At 45.3% G+C, this 18,090-nt stretch overlaps 1 protein-coding gene and 1 long non-coding RNA gene across 2 annotated transcripts in view; one reads left to right on the forward strand and one right to left on the reverse strand.

Moving 5' to 3' along the window:
• Positions 1–6,880, reverse strand: part of LOC133119036 (protein mono-ADP-ribosyltransferase PARP12-like) — a 9,962-nt gene extending 3,082 nt beyond the window's left edge. The window contains exons 1-10 of the mRNA XM_061229416.1: positions 6,420–6,880; positions 5,435–5,570; positions 4,798–5,056; positions 3,951–4,124; positions 3,059–3,191; positions 2,033–2,201; positions 1,722–1,839; positions 1,495–1,591; positions 955–1,039; positions 1–59 (exon numbers count right to left, since the gene is read on the reverse strand). The exon at positions 1–59 is cut by the window's left edge and continues 72 nt beyond it. Of these exons, the coding sequence (XP_061085400.1) occupies positions 1–59; positions 955–1,039; positions 1,495–1,591; positions 1,722–1,839; positions 2,033–2,201; positions 3,059–3,191; positions 3,951–4,124; positions 4,798–5,056; positions 5,435–5,570; positions 6,420–6,733 (1,544 nt within the window). The 5' untranslated portion in view covers positions 6,734–6,880. The remainder of the gene's footprint in view (positions 60–954; positions 1,040–1,494; positions 1,592–1,721; positions 1,840–2,032; positions 2,202–3,058; positions 3,192–3,950; positions 4,125–4,797; positions 5,057–5,434; positions 5,571–6,419) is intronic.
• A 2,786-nt stretch (positions 6,881–9,666) lies between these two features.
• LOC133119126 (uncharacterized) lies at positions 9,667–13,752 on the forward strand. Its single transcript, XR_009706488.1, has 3 exons — positions 9,667–9,732; positions 10,350–11,150; positions 11,434–13,752. It is a non-coding gene; the product is annotated as an uncharacterized LOC133119126 (long non-coding RNA).
• The last annotated feature ends 4,338 nt before the right edge of the window (positions 13,753–18,090 follow it).

Below are 18,090 nucleotides of genomic sequence, written 5' to 3' on the forward strand. Positions count from 1 at the left end.
CGCTGGAACAGCTTCCGCACCTGAGAGAACTCTGTGGAGCCGGCCGCCAGGCGCGTGAGCTGGGGACAGTCACACACACATACACACACACACACACACACGAGTATACACACACACACACACACACACAGGCACACAGGCAAACACACCGACAGGAGAATTCATCAACAGGCTGCTCCTGGTTAGAGAAACCCCGAGTGTTGATGCCGAGCACTCTGTTCTGTTCTGGCCACCCAGTACAAATGAGCTTCCCAAACCCTGCCAATCTTCTGACACAGCCTGATGACCCAGGCCTTACTCTTCAGGTCGTACCATAGCTCCCCTGACCTTCTTTACCTATCCGCCCGTTCTCTTTTTGGTCATAATGTAATAGGTAAATCAGTGTTGAGACGGGTTATCATTTAACTTGGATTTATCCGCTTTGCTTACAGTATGTTGTCAGTTTGCGGTCAGTATGTTCAGCGAACTCGACACTTTGATTGTGACTGGCCGTCCTGAGCCTTCTTGACGACAACACACTGTTGTGTTCCTCAGAGGAACACTCCTGTTCCCCGCATCTGTGATTCACTTGAGATGTAAGTCTCAGAAGAGACCGTATCATTATTAAACTGGTGCTGCAAGCTACTCAATCTGAATTCTCTCTGAAAAAACATCCAGCACTCGCATAATACAACGCGTTATAAACAACATCATTTTGACGTGACTGTTATGATAATATGTTGCAATTAGCAAGGGTGTCTGCTCAGCAATTGGTAAAAGCCAATTATTAATTACGGTATATGATTTTAACATTGCTCTGCTTAATAGAATGCAATGTGCAATTCAAAGTTTTGCACTTACTGGTAATTCAAGCACTAATGGGCCAAATCCCTAACAACAGCGCCAGCCACAGCCACAGTCGTAGGGGACATGAGTGCGGAGCTGCATTTGCAGCACAGGCGTGACCTTGTGTACCTTGTACTCAAAGTCAGACAGGGCCTCCTGATCCCAGTGCTCAGGAACGCTCGTGGGAGTGGAGCCGGAAGCTTCTGGAGTACCACTGAGAGGGGGCGAGAGAGGGAGGGAGGGAGGGAGGGAGAGAGAGAGAGAGAGAGAGAGGGAGGGAGGGAGGGAGGGAGGGAGAGAGGAGAGAGAGGGAGGGAGAGATAAACATTTATGCCCTGGACTTTGCAAACGTTTTGGTGCCAGTTTCAAGGACAGCCAGCTCATTAAGTAAAACCTGTTCTCTTCCTCCCTTTCTGGAATGTTGCTCAAGGCCTGGAGGAGGTGGCACCTCCTACCCTTTGTGTTTGGCTCACACAGTCACTCCCTTTCAAAGCAATACTGATCCTTTCATGAAAGCAATACTGATCAAGATAATATAAGAACAATAGTAACCATATGGTCAACAACGCGTTAACCCTTCACCGCCGATTATTTACAGATTTTAGCAGAGGATATTATAGCAAATTCATCATCATCATCATCACCACCACCACGTGTAAGGGCTTTTACTTCTTCAGCTTCTTCTCCACCTCTGCACCAGACAGAAAGCGTGGTCGCCTTCGAACCGGCCTCCTCGTTTTGAATTTGACGTTCTCCTGAATCATGTCTGCAAGGGACACAAAGCTGAACGAGGACGAAACCCACCCCTGCCAAAGGCAGGGATGCAAAAGCCCACCAATGAAATGAAACGGCGGAATAAACCATTTAAAGGAAGGGGGGGGGGGTTTGCACTGTACCTTTGAAATAGAGAACGTAATGCTGGCCGCCTGTGGTGAAGGGGATCTCCCCGTCGGTGTCGGCCAGGTAGACGTTCTCCAGTGTCTGAGACGTGATGGACGGTGCGTCCCCGTCACCCTACAAGGAACGGACGAAACCTTTTGAAAACTACTCTCCAGACTGCCATTTTCCTTATCGCACGGCCCGGCTAAATACGCTTCGCTGCTAATTTAGCGTCGGCGTCGAGGTCATGTAAACGTGGTTGCAGACGGCTCATTTTCCGCTGACCACAGCTGTAGTTTGCGTCTTGGCTCCGCGGCGATGGACTGACCTCGGAGCCGAACTCGAACCACTTCCCCCGTTCGCCCTGCCAGTGCCACAGCCAGTCGGTGGTGAGGATGAAGTGGGGGGGCTTGGTGATGGAGGAGACCGTGGACAGCCGCTGCACTCTGGAGCCTCCGCTCGTCATGGTGAGGAAGTCCACCTTAGAGATCCCTTTACTGGAGAACGGGCCCGAATTAGGAGGAACGAGAGACCCTGCCCCACACACACACACACACACACACACACACCCACTCACAAACACTTGCACACTCGCGCACACACACACACACACACACACACACACACACACTCACAAACACACGCACACTCGCGCACACACACACACACACACACACACTCTCACACACTCTCTCACACACACACACACACACACTCACAAACACTCGCACACTCGCACACACACACTCACACACACTCACACACTCACAAACACACTCACACACACACACACACTCACAAACACACGCACACTCGCACACACTCACAAACACACACACACTCTCACACACTCTCTCACACACACACACACACACACACACACACACACTCACAAACACACGCACACTCACACACACACACACACACACACACACACTCACAAACACACGCACACTCACACACTCACAAACACACACACACACTCACACACACTCACAAACACAGGCACACTCGCACACTCACACACACTCACACACACACACACACACCCTCACCGGCCCCCAGTTCAGTATCGACACACTCCCAGCCGGTATGGTTTACCTTACATTCCATAACTTTGTAGTCATTTGGCGGACGAACAATGAACCCCTAGAGGGAAGTAGGGTTGCAAGTACTGGAGTGATCACACAGATAAAAACCTGAACCCTTGCAGAATAATCTGATAAACTGACCAAGAAGCAGCAATACCAGTTTTTTTTGGCAACAGGTCCTCCAAAGAGTAAGATAATTATACACAAGTGCGACGGTCACAGCGTGTTGTAAACGTCGGCGGGTTTAGGGTTTGGGCGCGGACCTGGCGTTGTTCGCGGGGTTACAGTAGGCCTCCTCGACGGCCTCCATGTCCACCAGGTCCTTCCAGGCGGCCCCGCCCGGCTCCGCGACCTGCCAGCGATAGGGCCGGTGGTAGTGAACCCGGGTGCAGTTCTCTGCGGGACAAACCAGAGCCGAGCGTGAGCTGCGGAAACATCCAGAAGGAAACGGGCCGAAGGGAAAGGAGCGAGAGACATCGCTCATTCCCATCGCTCCTTTTTCTCCCCTCTTTTCTTTTTCTGGCTCTTTTTTTTTTCTACTCCTAGCTCCACCCGTCCCTTATCATGCTGATAAGGGACCATCAAGGCACCGTTTGGCCAACAGAGTGTCTGTTGGCCAAACGGTGCCTTGATGGTCCCTTATCAGCATGATAACACAGTCGGCACAATGGTGGAATAGTGAAGAGGACGCGGGGAAGTGGAAGGAGAAGACTACAGGAGGAAGAGTGACGTGAAGACTACAGGAGGAAGAGGAAGGCGAAGACTACAGGAGGAAGAGTGAGGTGAAGACTACAGGAGGAAGAGTGAGGTGAAGACTACAGGAGGAAGAGGAAGGTGAAGACTACAGGAGGAGGAGGGAGGCGAAGACTACAGGAGGAAGAGTGAGGTGAAGACTACAGGAGGAAGAGTGAGGTGAAGACTACAGGAGGAAGAGGGAGGAGAAGACTACAGGAGGAAGAGGAAGGTGAAGACTACAGGAGGAAGAGGGAGAAGACTACAGGAGGAAGAGGAAGGTGAAGACTACAGGAGGAAGAGGGAGGAGAAGACTACAGGAGAAAGAGGAAGGTGAAGACTACAGGAGGAGGAGGGAGGAGAAGACTACAGGAGGAAGAGGAAGGCACAGACTACAGGAGGAGGAGGGGAGAGGAGGAAGACCTTTGAAGCTGCAGTGACGGCGGAGGAAGAAGAGGCAGATCTCGTTGCGGTCCGCCTCGCTGACGGAGGCGCTGGGCGGCTGGCGGGATCGCTCCCGGGCCGCGGGAGGGGCGGTGGCAGCCACGGGGGGGCTCCCAGCGCCCAGGCAGAGGTCAGCCGTGGGGACGCACAGGCCTGCAAACACAGCAGGGCCGAAGACTGAACGTTAACTGAAGCCGTCCCGGCTCAATAATTCAATTTCATTCACGGTTTCCCTTTTCCCCACCTGTACTGTTGCAGAAGGTGTGGGGAGCTAGATGTCGAGGGGAAGGAGAGAGGAGGAGAGAGGGAGAGAGAAGGAGGGAGAGAGACAGGGAGAGAGGGAGAGTGAGAGAGTGAGAGAGGGAGAGAGAAAGGGAGAGAGACAGGGAGACAGAGACAGGGAGAGAGGGAGGGAGAGAGAGGGAGAGAGAGAGAGTTCAGAACTGTGGGATTTCCTCATTTAGTTCCCCATTATGAGACGATGTGTATTCATACACATTTATGTAAGTGGCTATTGCTATGCATTTTCCATATATGGTGAAGCGTTGCAATAAGTTGACAATATATTATGAAGTTATAATTCAAGTTATATCGATATGCTACACATTTTGTGTCGATATATAGAGATATATTTTCTGTATCGTCTGTACGGGGCGTATAGTCCACGAGCACCACTGAGACTGTCCCAAATTCAAAGCTGTAACCATCCAGCCTGTCTGGGAGTTACTGCTGGTATCCTCCATGAATTTATTCGATTTATTGATTTGTTTACTCGATTTAACGACATCGGCAAAGCCTTTAACAAAATGGCGGGAAGGTTCTTTACCCGCCGGGCCGTTCTGAGGGCCTGAGATGGCGAACATGTTCCTGTAAATCGTGCACAGAAGTTGACTCTTCTCCGGGCTCACGCCTCTGCGCTTCAGGATCTCCTGGGCGTTGGCGTCGAAGGCGTGGGCCCGCTTGCACTTGTCGCCGAAAGTGCAGTCCCCCTGCAGGAAGTGCTGGCAGACATGCAGGCCCTTACAGCCTCCTTTGAACCTGCAGGAGCCGTGCTCGCCGTTCCCCTTGTTGTAATGTGAGCAGACCTGGAGATGTTGGAAATGCAAGGGAGATCTAGACCGTTCTGCAACACGTGCGCACACTCAACAGTTATGTGTTCATGTCCAACAGGCTTGTTCTGTTTCTGCTTGTGTTACTTCAGAAACAGGTTGTCATATTTTTTCGTGTTTTTATATATATATATATAATCATACATAAATTGTATATTTGTATTAGAATGTGTTAGAAAGGGACTGCATAGAAAGAAACACAAAATGTGTTGTGCTTAACTAGACGTGGAGGTGTATTAAAAAAATCATAAAAACGAGTTGTTTTTAACACGTCCTTTTCGAGAGTGCAACAAACAGGAACGTATTCTGGGGCGAGCCGTGAGCCGGTGTGGGTATTTGGCCTGGCGTTCTCACCTCCGGGAGAAGAGAGGAGTCATTCTGCAGCAGCAGCGTGAAAAGCTCCGCATCCTCCAGTTCCTGCAGCCCGTGGCTGCAAAGGACTGCCCTGTTGTCATCCGAGTCTAAGTCATGGGAATTTTTGCACTTCCTCCTGAAAGAGTTAACGTAAACCAGGAACTATTAGCATACATTAAATCCACATATTCTACTATTCGTGGGTTGTGGAAAAAATATCCACGGACCTGATACACACAAATAGGGAACCACATTTGACAGACACCCTTATCAAGTGATTTGCAAGGTTGTTACGCAAAGCACCTTGAGCAATAGGGGGCACAGGCTGAAAAATGTTAAGATGAGAACAACAGCAAGTGAACCTAGCATTATCGCCTACAAGTACACTCATACGCAAACTCAAATGTTACTGTGTTTCAATTCAACAAGCTAAGCGACAGAATATCAGATTTTTATAAAAACGGTGACCTTTACCCAAGGCATGGGAGACCAGGGAACAACCAAACACTTTTAGGTTTTCGTTGAATTCAAAAATATATAGGCTACAACATCAGAGCAAATATTTTCATCCAGAAAGAAGATGCATGCCTTTGCTATGATTATAGACCACTGGCACAGTTCTAGGACATTCCTACAGTTCAGTCAAAAGCAGCGGGAGTGAAACTGTCCCGTAGCTACGGGGCAAGTTTAAACAGCGTCCACAATGTCAGTAAACGGACTCGAACAACCTTTGTTTTACTTGTTTCAGTCAAAAGTTAGTGAATCCATCATGTTATTAAAACAGATTTGTTAATAGCTCTTGCTCTCGTTAATAACCCATCAATCTTGCGTAAATGCAACTACACAAAGTTTGGATGCCTACACCCTTAAATGAAACGTTCAATGGAAATAGGCTATATCCAACTGGACAGCACCCCAGAAACACGTTTACAGGATTATTTGTGTGTTCTATATAGGCCTGCCGAGGTCTATTCCATCTACCTACCCGTAGCTGCAGCTGCCACACACAAGGTATCTGCACAGATGTAAATCTCCACAGTCACTACAACTGTCGTTTTTTTCTTTGCAAATTCTGAGTGATGTCTTCGCTATGATTGAGCTGTCTGCGCCCAAGCCATTGTTCGCTGAGCCCTTTTCTTTTCCTTCAACAATAACAAATTTGTCTCTCAAGACAGCGGAAAGTGTCGATTCAGCAATGGTGACACTTTGCCGTAGAGTTTTGTAAAGATGTTGGTAGTCCATGCATCCATGATTTTCACAGATAATCCTGGTGATGAACTTGGAAACGGCAGTAGACATTTTACCGAAGGTGGGGAGGCTACACTTCCGCTTGTTTCCACTTCGTTAAAATTTTCTGATGTCTGAAGAAATGAAACTGAAACTCACGAAGATTCGGGTGTCATTGTGCAGTCTTCTCGCTTGGTGTCACAGTTCACCAACGCAACTGAAGTAAACCTTTGCTGTGATGTCTGTAGTTTAATTCCGGACACAGACAAATAAATGCCACTGAAATTTTTTTTTGTAAATCAGCTGGTCACAAAAGTCACAAAAATGTTGTAGTTAGACAACGTATAATACATAATGTGGATGTTGCGCCAGTACATAAAATGTAAAGCGTTGCGAACATAAAATTAAATAATTCCACACACTATTCTAATAAATATGGTTTGTCCAACCGTGACGCAATGTGTTTTTGAAATTGTTTATGGGATATGTAGTCGATAAGTAGACGCAATTGCTGAAGTCGATGAGGCGTTGGACTTAATTTCCTAAATAGAAATCCCTTGTTGAGAAACCATGCGGTGCCCGTCTGAAACTTGTATATAATCTCAGTTTACAGTGCTACAGACAGGTAAATACATGTTTTGCAGTGTCTGTGTATTATATTTGGAATCTATGTTACGGATGCCAGCTAACTTCGGCTTTATTTTGTAAATAGCGACCGTACCAGTTAATCCAGTTCATAATTAACAGTTGGAACACATAAATGAAAAGGCTTGCTTGCTGGTGAGGTAGATAATTAATGAATGGAGAACGTTAGCTAGCTAGATTATTGCAAACAGGGATATAACATGACATCTCTTCTGTTAAAGCGTTAGCAAATTTTCTATAGCTTCTTGAATTTTTTATTGCTGCCTGGCAAGTAGGGAAAACAAAGCACTGAACTGAAGTGCGGGTTTTCAGATGTCGGAAGGACCGATGCGCCAAAGTGAATTGACATGTGGTGGGGTCTTTCTCACATCAGAAGTGATTTTTACGGCTTATTATTATTAATAACATGTTTATCTTTCCTCAGTGAGAAAGTGCTCCCAGATTTACAAATAAAATGACTAGAATGTGTCTTACAACAAGTTTTCAATCTCGACACCAAACTCACTTTAAAGGGCTGCCCTGCTGTACACTCCAGAATTTTAGAAAGCTTGAGATGGTGTCTTTGCCATAAGGGACTGCAGCAGCAGATCCTTAAAAGTTGCATTTGGACTCTCGATGGTCACCCATTTTTGAGCGGAGGCCTGACCTGAGCGAGATCTTGGTGGTGGGATGGCTGTGCCTGACTCTTGTTGATGCTGGGCTTGGCTGTGGTATGGAAGTCTGTTGATGTCTCTTTATACATATCTGTTGTGCTTAACTAGACGTGGAGGTGTATTTAAAAAAAAAAAAAAAAAAGAGTTGTTTTTAACATGTCCTTTTCGAGAGTGCAACAAACAGGAACGTATTCTGGGGCAAGCTGTCGGTATTTGGCCTGGCGTTCTCACCTCCGGGAGGAGAGAGGAGTCATTCTGCGGCCGCAGCGTGAACAGCTCCGCATCCTCCAGTGTGGACAGATATGTATGAAGAGATATCAACGGACTTCCATACCACAGCCAAGCCCAGCATAAACAAGAGTCAGGCACAGCCATCCCACCACCAAGATCTCGCTCAAGTCAGGCCTCCGCTCAAAACTGGGTGACCATCGAGAGTAACCTAGTCAAAAGGAAAAGTATAAATACAGGCTCAAACCTGGAAGCTTGGGGCCCAAGACAGTGACAGGCCTACATTACACAATTTTCTTTGGGTTTGTTTTGGGGCCACTGCACAGAGAGTGAGGGAGGAAACATAAGTTCACCACATAAGAGGTCTTCTACTTTGTGAAAGCTTTTGTTTCAATTCAAAGAATGCTTTTGTGATTTGAACCACAGATTAAGTCCCATCCGATCCTAATTAATGGGGTGAACAGTTAAAATGTGTGCATGAAGGGGATTAGTTTGTGCCTTTGAATGTTTACCAAAATAATAATCAATAATCAAAAATGAGATGGCCAAGTTAACCACTAATACTCTTCAGAGAACACTTATCTCCTCTCTTCACTAAAAACATTATTTTCCATTTAAATCTGAAAAAAAAAAAAAATCCAGAACGGTTTCAGTTTCAGTTCATCTTTATTATCCCTGAAAGGTAAATGCTGCGCAACGTTAAAAATCTACATACATTTGACAACCATACAAAAAATACTTGACCTGAGAGTGCTGTGCATGCTCTGCTGTAAAGCCATTTTTTTGTCCAGCAGAGGGAGCGAAATCCCTCACCTGGAGCGCCCCTGCTATGATTCCCCCGATACGCTCCACCGCAAAGAACCGACTCCCCTTAATCAAAGATGGACACGGTTAAAACAAGCATTTAAATAATTAAACCACGACATGCAAATGTTAGGTTGAGTGTAATTTATTTAGCATCATACATACAGCAAACCCAAATCGTGTCATTAAGTATATCCAAAAGAGTATTAACTTGGTTGTAACAAAACTATTTCTTTAACACCTGGGTACGTGTATTTTCCCCCAATAATCCGAATTGACGTAAGAACCCACTCTAGAAAAGTGATGAAACACGAAGAGTTCCTTTTAGTCTCCAAACTGCAACACGCCGTTCTTCTCAGCAGGTCATCCGATGGCTCTGTTCACAGTCCAGTTGCAAACAAAAAATCCCACGTGTTTCCCAAACATCTTTAAACGCCCAGCCTAAATTACCAATCTTTGTCTCGATAATTTACGAAAACAACATCCAGTTCACTGCCTGCTGACTATTCCAATGCGTAGTTTTAAAAGGCCAAACAAATTTACTTGCATCAATTGAAAGACTGAACAACCCGAAAGGACTTGCTTGCAGCCATGTTCTCTACAGAACTGAGTTTTGCATAGGTGGGGCAGGTGGGACATATTCTCGGTAACACATCCTGCTTCCGTTGGCGTCACGTCAAATGTTTACTTCATGACATGCAGACTTGTGGTTTGCACAGATTTTCCTCTCCTCCGCGTACAGTAAGTGATTATTTTGCTTGCAGTCTTGCAGAGATAGCTGTGAATTGTATTATTGAATTGCTTTGTGGGATACACGAGAAATATGCGTTTTTAAATATGAATAAAGTTAGGGTGAATGGTGGATGTTTTCGCTTATCGTGGTCAAAGTAAACTAAACTCTAGTAAGTTACCTAAGCAACGATGTTCTGTTTCCATCGTGTTTAGCGATTCAATGGTCGTTAATATAGAAACGTCTGTTCTGGTTTGCGTTCTGATGATTTGTTAAAGGCTACCGAAATGTAACTTACTTGGTCGCTATTTTTGCTTAAACTCTGTATTGGTCTTTGTGCGTTAGCCCTGCTTGTGTTTTTACATCATTTTTAATCAATCAGACGTTGTAGTCTTTTGCAGAACTGTTTTTTGTAAGCTTTGTTTATTTTTAAATATTGGTTGAATTGTTTATTGACTTTCAAATATGTTTATATATGGTGGGAGCGAAGCCACTTCTAATATATGTCTTTCTGAACCCGAAATCTTTTGATTGATAGATTAAAACATGTTGCTAATATCTATGTTTTCATTTGCTTATGTTGTGCTCACATGCAACAACTGTTGTTTTCCCCCATTTTTCACTCCAGCTTATCTGCAGCCCCACAAGCAATTGTGGCCCGGCCTATCTGTGCAGAAACCCAGTGGGTACGTTCTGAAGTGCGACAGTGTCCCAGGCACTGGGGTATGTACATTTTACCTCTCAGACTCAGGTACCAGGGCCTCGGTGTCACGACACTGGGCTGGTGCATGTCCCAAGGCTTAGATTCTCTAGCATCCAAATCCATGTCATATGGACTAGGCCTGCTACAGGTCCCAAGACTTGTGAGGTCCACGGCAGATACAAGTCTTACGCCCTCTGACAGTGCAGCCACCGGCTGCAACAAGTCGTAAGACCGTCTGGAATCTGCCACAGGTGGACTCAAGTCCCAAGACCTTGTAGATCCACTGCAGATGCAAGTCTTAAGACCTCTGAGAGTGTGGCGCCCTGCTGCAACAAGTCTTAAGACCGTCTGGAATCTGCCACAGGTGGTTGCAAGTCTCAAGACCTCTAGATGCACGGCAGGTACAAGTCTTACGCCCTCTGAGAGTGCAGCCACCGGCTGCAACAAGTCGTAAGACCGTCTGGAACCTGCCATAGGTGGATCCAAGTCCCAAGACCTCTACAATGTGCCATGTCCTAAGACCTCTGTGTTTCTCATATGCTAGAGCTAAGTTCAAAGATATCTGACACTCAGCCCAGTGTGTGTACCAGTACCAGGTCCTGAAATCTGATTGGTAGGTATGCTGCCCAGCACCAAGGCGTATGCGTGAGTGTAGCACTGTGGCCGTCTGGCAGATGAGCTGACCATGCGGAGGAGAAGCAGGAAGTCCCCAGATGGAGGAGCTATGTAAGTATGAGTGTTTGTTTTGTTTTTGTTTGTACTATGCACCACATTTGGTGCAGATTAGTGTATTACTACAGACCGTCTTACATACTTCTACCTTTATGCAATCAAATCGAGTTTGTTTTCCCAAACAGACTGATTTGATTGTGTAGGAGTATGGGGGACTGTCTGTAGTAATGCACTAATGGAGAGTGGGGCCTGGACCAATTTTCATTTTTTCTCTCTTACAGCTAAAAATTTTAATTCTCCAAAAAAATAGCAAAACCCCCCATTTTGTGTTCTTCAGGTTATCGGGGGGGCCAGACTCGCCACTTCCCCTTCACTCCGCCCTTCGATGCCGTCTCTCCCCCGCCCTTGGGGACCACCTCTCTGTCGCCCTTCCGTACCATCTCTCCCCCCGCCCTTGGGGATCACCTCTCTGTCGCCCTTCGGAACCATCTCTCCCCCACCCTTGGGGACCACCAACGTTGCTCAGGTGCGGCGCTCGGGGATTCGAACCAGCAACCTCTACCTCCTGAGGTGCGGTCTTATCTCTTACGCCACAGTGTCCTTTGCAGTTTCTTCTAATTTTTTCCTAATACTTAAACATTACTATGGTCAAAAGCTGCGCAAACTGAAAGGAGAGGGAGGGGTTTGAACCCCGGACCTTGTTGTTGCAAGGCGAAAGCCATTCCTGTATGCCACACTGTCTTGTTGTTCTTGTCCTGTCTTTTCAGTATTGAACTGAATTTGTTGAGACATCAGAAATGGAAACACAAAAGGAAGAACTGGGGTTCGAACCCTCAAGCTCATCGTTCAGAGTCCATGACACTACCTTCACGCCACCATCATGTTCTGTCTTTTGCCAGATGCAGCAGTAGATAGAATATGACACTACAGAAATGTAAGAGAAGTAAAGAGACAGGAATGGATTTGAACCCAGGAGCTTCGGGTTTATAGGCAGGGACTTTATCTTTGTGCCAATGTCTCTGTAGTGTTTAGTTTCGCTCTGCAGTGGACTGAAGAAGATGAGACCACAGACACTCAAAGTAAAGATGAGGGTGCGGGGTTTGAACCCACAGCCTCTTGATCCCGAGACGATGACAATACCATTACGCCACTGCTGTCTTGGCTTTTTTTTTTTAGTGATGTAGTAGACTGATGATGATGAGCTGACAGAACCATAAGAGAGAAGTAAAGAGGAGATTTGAACCCTGTTGCCTTGCACTCGCAGACAATGACGTTACCATTGAGCCAACCACACTTTGAGGCTCGTTGGCTGAATATGATAGAATTTGATGATAATGTTGAAACACAAGAGAAGTAAAGACAATCGGTGGGGTTTGAACCCTTGACATCTGGGTCTGTAGACCGACACCATTCCGTTACGCCACAGCTGCCTTACAGTTCTGCTGTGGTGTAGAAGACAGAAGATGATGAGCTGACAGAGACACAAGCGAAAGAAAGAGAGGGGTTCAAACCCTCAACCTCTGGGTCCAGAGACGGTAACTCTACCATTACGCCACGGCAACCTGGTTGCCACTGCAGGTTCCACACATTCTTAAGCAACTTTAATGACAACATTCAACTACAGGAATTTCCACAAAGTAATTTTCTGTAGCATTATTGTTGTTCGTAATTTTTTTTTTTTTTTTTTTTTTTTTTTTGGGGGGAATCCAATTTTTCAGCAGGACACATCCAGAAGCACAACCGGTAATGTATACAAGCACTACAGATTAATAACCATGCACAAGTGATGACCCGGGATTCGAACCTGGGACCTACTGATTACAAATCCAGTTCTTTAACCATTACACTACAGAGACAGTAGACAAGATACACCTCAGGGTGACTATCTACTACACTCCCATGACAGTGGGCTTAATGCCTATTACATTACATTACATTACATAGCATTTAGCAGACGCTCTTATCCAGAGCGACGTACAACGAAGTGCAAATCGAACACAAGTACAAGTGCAAAGAGGACCAGTGAGAGGACAGAGAACATTGAATACCAGACGGGCTGCAGCATTCTGGATCAGTTGTAGGGGTCTGATGGCAGATGCTGGAAGGCCAGCCAGCAGAGAATTGCAATAGTCCAGGCGGGACAGGACCATTGCTTGAACAAGGAACTGAGTGGAGTAGGTGGTGAGAAAGGGTGGATTCTCTGGATGTTGTACAGGAAGAACCTGCACACCCGGGTCACCGTAGCGATGTTCTCGGAGAAGGACAGCCTGTTGTCCATCACCACTCCAAGGTTTCTTGCACTAGGGGATGAGGTCACTGTGGTATCCCCTAGTGAGATGGAAAAATCAGAGGGGCTTATGAGAGTGCTACTACACTGCTGCTACAGTGGGCTTAATGCTTATGAGAGTGATGCAGTGCTACACTGCTGCTACAGTGGGCTTAATGCTTATGAGAGTGATGCAGTACTACACTGCTGCTACAGAGGGCTTAATGCTTATGAGAGTGATGCAGTGCTACACTGATGCTACAGTGGGCTTAATGCTTATGAGAATGATGCAGTGCTACACTGCTGCTACAGTGGGCTTAATGCTTATGAGAGTGATGCAGTGCTACACTGATGCTACAGTGGGCTTAATGCGTATGAGAGTGATGCAGTACTACACTGCTGCTACAGAGGGCTTAATGCTTATGAGAGTGATGCAGTGCTACACTGATGCTACAGTGGGCTTAATGCTTATGAGAATGATGCAGTGCTACACTGCTGCTACAGTGGGCTTAATGCTTATGAGAGTGATGCAGTGCTACACTGATGCTACAGAGGGCTTAATGCTTATGAGAATGATCCAGTACTACACTGCTGCTACAGTGGGCTTAATGCTTATGAGAGTGATGCAGTACTACACTGCTGCTACAGTGGGCTTAATGCTTATGAGAGTGATGCAGTGCTACACTGCTGCTGCAGAGGGCTTAATGCTTATGAGAATGATCCAGTACTACACTGCTGCTACAGTGGGCTTAATGCTTATGAGAGTGATGCAGTGCTACACTGCTGCTGCAGAGGGCTTAATGCTTATGAGAATGATCCAGTGCTACACTGCTGCTACAGAGGGCTTAATGCTTATGAGAATGATCCAGTACTACACTGCTGCTACAGAGGGCTTAATGCTTATGAGAATGATCCAGTGCTACACTGCTGCTACAGAGGGCTTAATGCTTATGAGAATGATCCAGTACTACACTGCTGCTACAGAGGGCTTAATGCTTATGAGAGTGATGCAGTGCTACACTGCTGCTACAGTGGGCTTAATGCTTATGAGACTGCTACTACACTGCTGCTACAGTGGGCTTAATGCTTATGAGAGTGATGCAGTGCTACACTGCTGCTACAGTGGGCTTAATGCTTATGAGACTGCTACTACACTGCTGCTACAGTGGGCTTAATGCTTATGAGAGTGATGCAGTGCTACACTGCTGCTACAGAGGGCTTAATGCTTATGAGAGTGATGCAGTGCTACACTGCTGCTACAGTGGGCTTAATGCTTATGAGACTGCTACTACACTGCTGCTACAGTGGGCTTAATGCTTATGAGAGTGATGCAGTGCTACACTGCTGCTACAGTGGGCTTAATGCTTATGAGACTGCTACTACACTGCTGCTACAGTGGGCTTAATGCTTATGAGAGTGATGCAGTGCTACACTGCTGCTACAGTGGGCTTAATGCTTATGAGAATGATGCAGTGCTACAATGCTGCTACAGAGGGCTTAATGCTTATGAGAGTGATGCAGTGCTACACTGCTGCTACAGAGGGCTTAATGCTTATGAGGCTTCATGCCTTTGAGTGTTCACAATGATCGAATGATAGACCGGCAATCTAGCTACTAATGCACTTGAGAAAGCACTCATTTTCTCTGTGAAATGCAGTGGGTGTGTTCGGGGCAGGTTTATGAAAAGCACATTTTCGTATAAATAAAGATAGTTGTATGTGTTTTGGAATTTTATTCTCCATTAAATTTCAGCCTTTAAAGTTTCGAATTGTGCTTTCATTGCTCAATAAAAATAAAATGAAGAAGAACTGTTTCAGAAGAGCTTTATTATCCACAACCACATGGATTTGAAAACCAAAACCCCCAAAAAAATAAAACAACAGACTGTACAGACATTCTTTGTGCAGCAGAGGGAGGCAAACCCCTCAAGTGAAGTGCACCGCACTGATTACACCGATCCACTCCTTCCAATTCCTTCAAGCACAAAGATGGGCCCAGTTAAAACCAGCATTTTTTATTTTATTTTTTATTTTCTTGGTGGGGGATCTGTGTGATATCTTTTCACGATTGACAGATACCCAAGAAATATTTCATTCAAAATCCCGCCTGAAAACAGACAATAACTGTCAACTGTCAATAAATTAGGTTTTCGAAAGTCAAAAACCCCCCCAAAATGGGGATTTCTTTCAGTAGATTGCTTTGTTTTCAGAAAACACAGTGGGCGTGTGTTGGGTCAAGGCTTGTAAATGCACGTTATTTTCATTTACATCATAAAAGATCATTTAGTGAGTTTCATTCTGCCATTATATTTCGACCTTGAAAGTTGAATAGTGCCGCCATATTAATGCGCAATAAGAACAGTTTCACGATATCTTTATTATCCCCTGAGGGCACAGCGTGGGCAACACGAAAGCTCCAATTATAAAACATACGTTTGTCGGACAAAAGTACTTCATTTTAATTGAAGGACGGAGGGCTGTTACTTTTTTAATCCAACTTGCGCTGCTGTAATCACATTTTTCACCTGAAGAGCCCTGCACTATTTCCACCGATGCACTCCCCGTTTACTCCCTTCCAACAAAGATGGACCCAATGAAAACATTTATTGTTTGAACAAGCTCACACGATGATAATCAAATCAATACATTTACATTTACAAGGTGTAAGGAGGTGTCTGTTCACACACGTCATATATCGGTTAATTACAAAAAAATATAAATGCAAAAAAAGAAAATAACAGGGTTTAATTGGCATTAATTAGCCAATAATGTCATTTCAAATGAGTCTACGTCTTTCTTTGGATCAGACGCCAATGTTGCGCAGCGGATTTCCCTGCTCTCAAGGTGGTTAATCGCAGTTTGCTGATAACCGACGACTCTGTTGCAGATGCGTTATATGTCCACCAGAGCTATCTATTAACTTAACTATAAAAAGCTATCGATTAAATTAACTGAAGTGCCCTTCGCCGAATCACTGGGATTTCCATCCCGTTTAACGCAGATGGCAGTGGGAAAATAAATAAATAAATAAATAAATATATTATAAATAATGATCGTACCAAGATGTGTGCATTGAACGAACTTCTCAGTCACACAAGATTGCAACGTAAGATGGCATTTGATCAGGAGCCCTGATTAATTGGTTAAAGGTAGAAAAACATAGGGCCCTTTATAAATACAGTGATCCGTTTTTCACCATGAAACAAAATTCAGTGTTTTTGCGTGTTAACTCAGTCGTGAAAGTTCGTATTTTTAATTGTACTGTTGTTCGTACCTGTTCATCAAAAAGGTTGCCACAGAGACACTGGTGGACAACTAATAGAATTAATCTGAAGTAAAATTGGTCAATACAATAAAACAAAAAGAACGTTTCGTTTTCAATAAATCTTCTTTCCCCCATGGCAATTTGTGTGGAACATTACAAAAGCACATACACTTGACAAACATACACAAATAGACGTGGACACGAGAGTTATGTGATTTTTTTTTGGTAACTAGGCTGGTTCTCCTGTAATGTAATTTTTTTGTCCAGCAGAGGGAGGCAAATCCCTCACCTCTCGCCTGTACTAATTCCACCGATTCAATCCCATACAAAATAGGCTTTACAAGCAGCTTCGATATTACAACGACAGAGAAGAGTTTGAAAAGTTAACTTGTGCATAAACGAATAACATTTGTGCAACGAGTGCAATTCAGTCCACGAACATACTTCATCCTCTGTGTTTACTGTGTTAAATACAGATTCACAGATATGTATTAAATGTTGTGGAGACTGAAGGGTCTCTCGAAATGTATGTACCAAACAGGGAGAAATACTACAGAAGCACATCAAATAGATTTGTTTTGTTATATACAAATAAACAGAGACAAGTAGTTTCCTAATATATTTAGTACTTGTTCAGAGACCTGGGCTACAGAGACATCTGGTGGACAATTTATAGAGGCATCTTGAGTAAAATGATGAAGAAAGCTTGGCGCCAGCAAAAAAAAAAAAAAATCATATCCAGTAATTCCAGCATTCCAGTTCAGCACTGAACATGAATAATTGCACGCGGCTGAAATTATATCGTCATGAACCGCATCACTAGGACTCCCAATCGCATTCGGCCCAGAAGTGTGAATGACTGACAGAACAGCGAATGAGCAGCTTATTTATTCTGTGCTTTTGACACCAGGCAGTCACCGGCATACAGAGCCCCTTTACAACTTGTACATCGTCATCATCTGCACCATCTACAGCTCGAATTCCACCATCTGCACCATCTACAGCTCGAGCTCCACCATCTGCACCATCTACAGCTCGAGTTCCACCATCCACAACATCTAATCCACTCACGCTCACACACACACACAAACACACACACACACACACACACACGCTCACATGCTCACACACACACTCACACACACACACACACATGCTCACACACACACATGCTCACACACACACACGCTCATACACACACACACACACGCTCACATGCGCACACACACACTCATACACACACACACACACGCGCTCACATGTTCACACACACACACTCACACACACATGCTCACACACACACACACACGCTCACATGCTCACACACACACACACACACACACGCTCACATGCGCACACACACACACTCACACACACACACACACACACTCCCTCACTCACTCACTCACTCACTCACACACTCACTCACACACACACACACACTCACACCAGATGCAGAATGGC

Source organism: Conger conger, chromosome 19 (genome assembly GCF_963514075.1).
Source record: "Conger conger chromosome 19, fConCon1.1, whole genome shotgun sequence".
Taxonomy (NCBI): domain Eukaryota; kingdom Metazoa; phylum Chordata; class Actinopteri; order Anguilliformes; family Congridae; genus Conger; species Conger conger.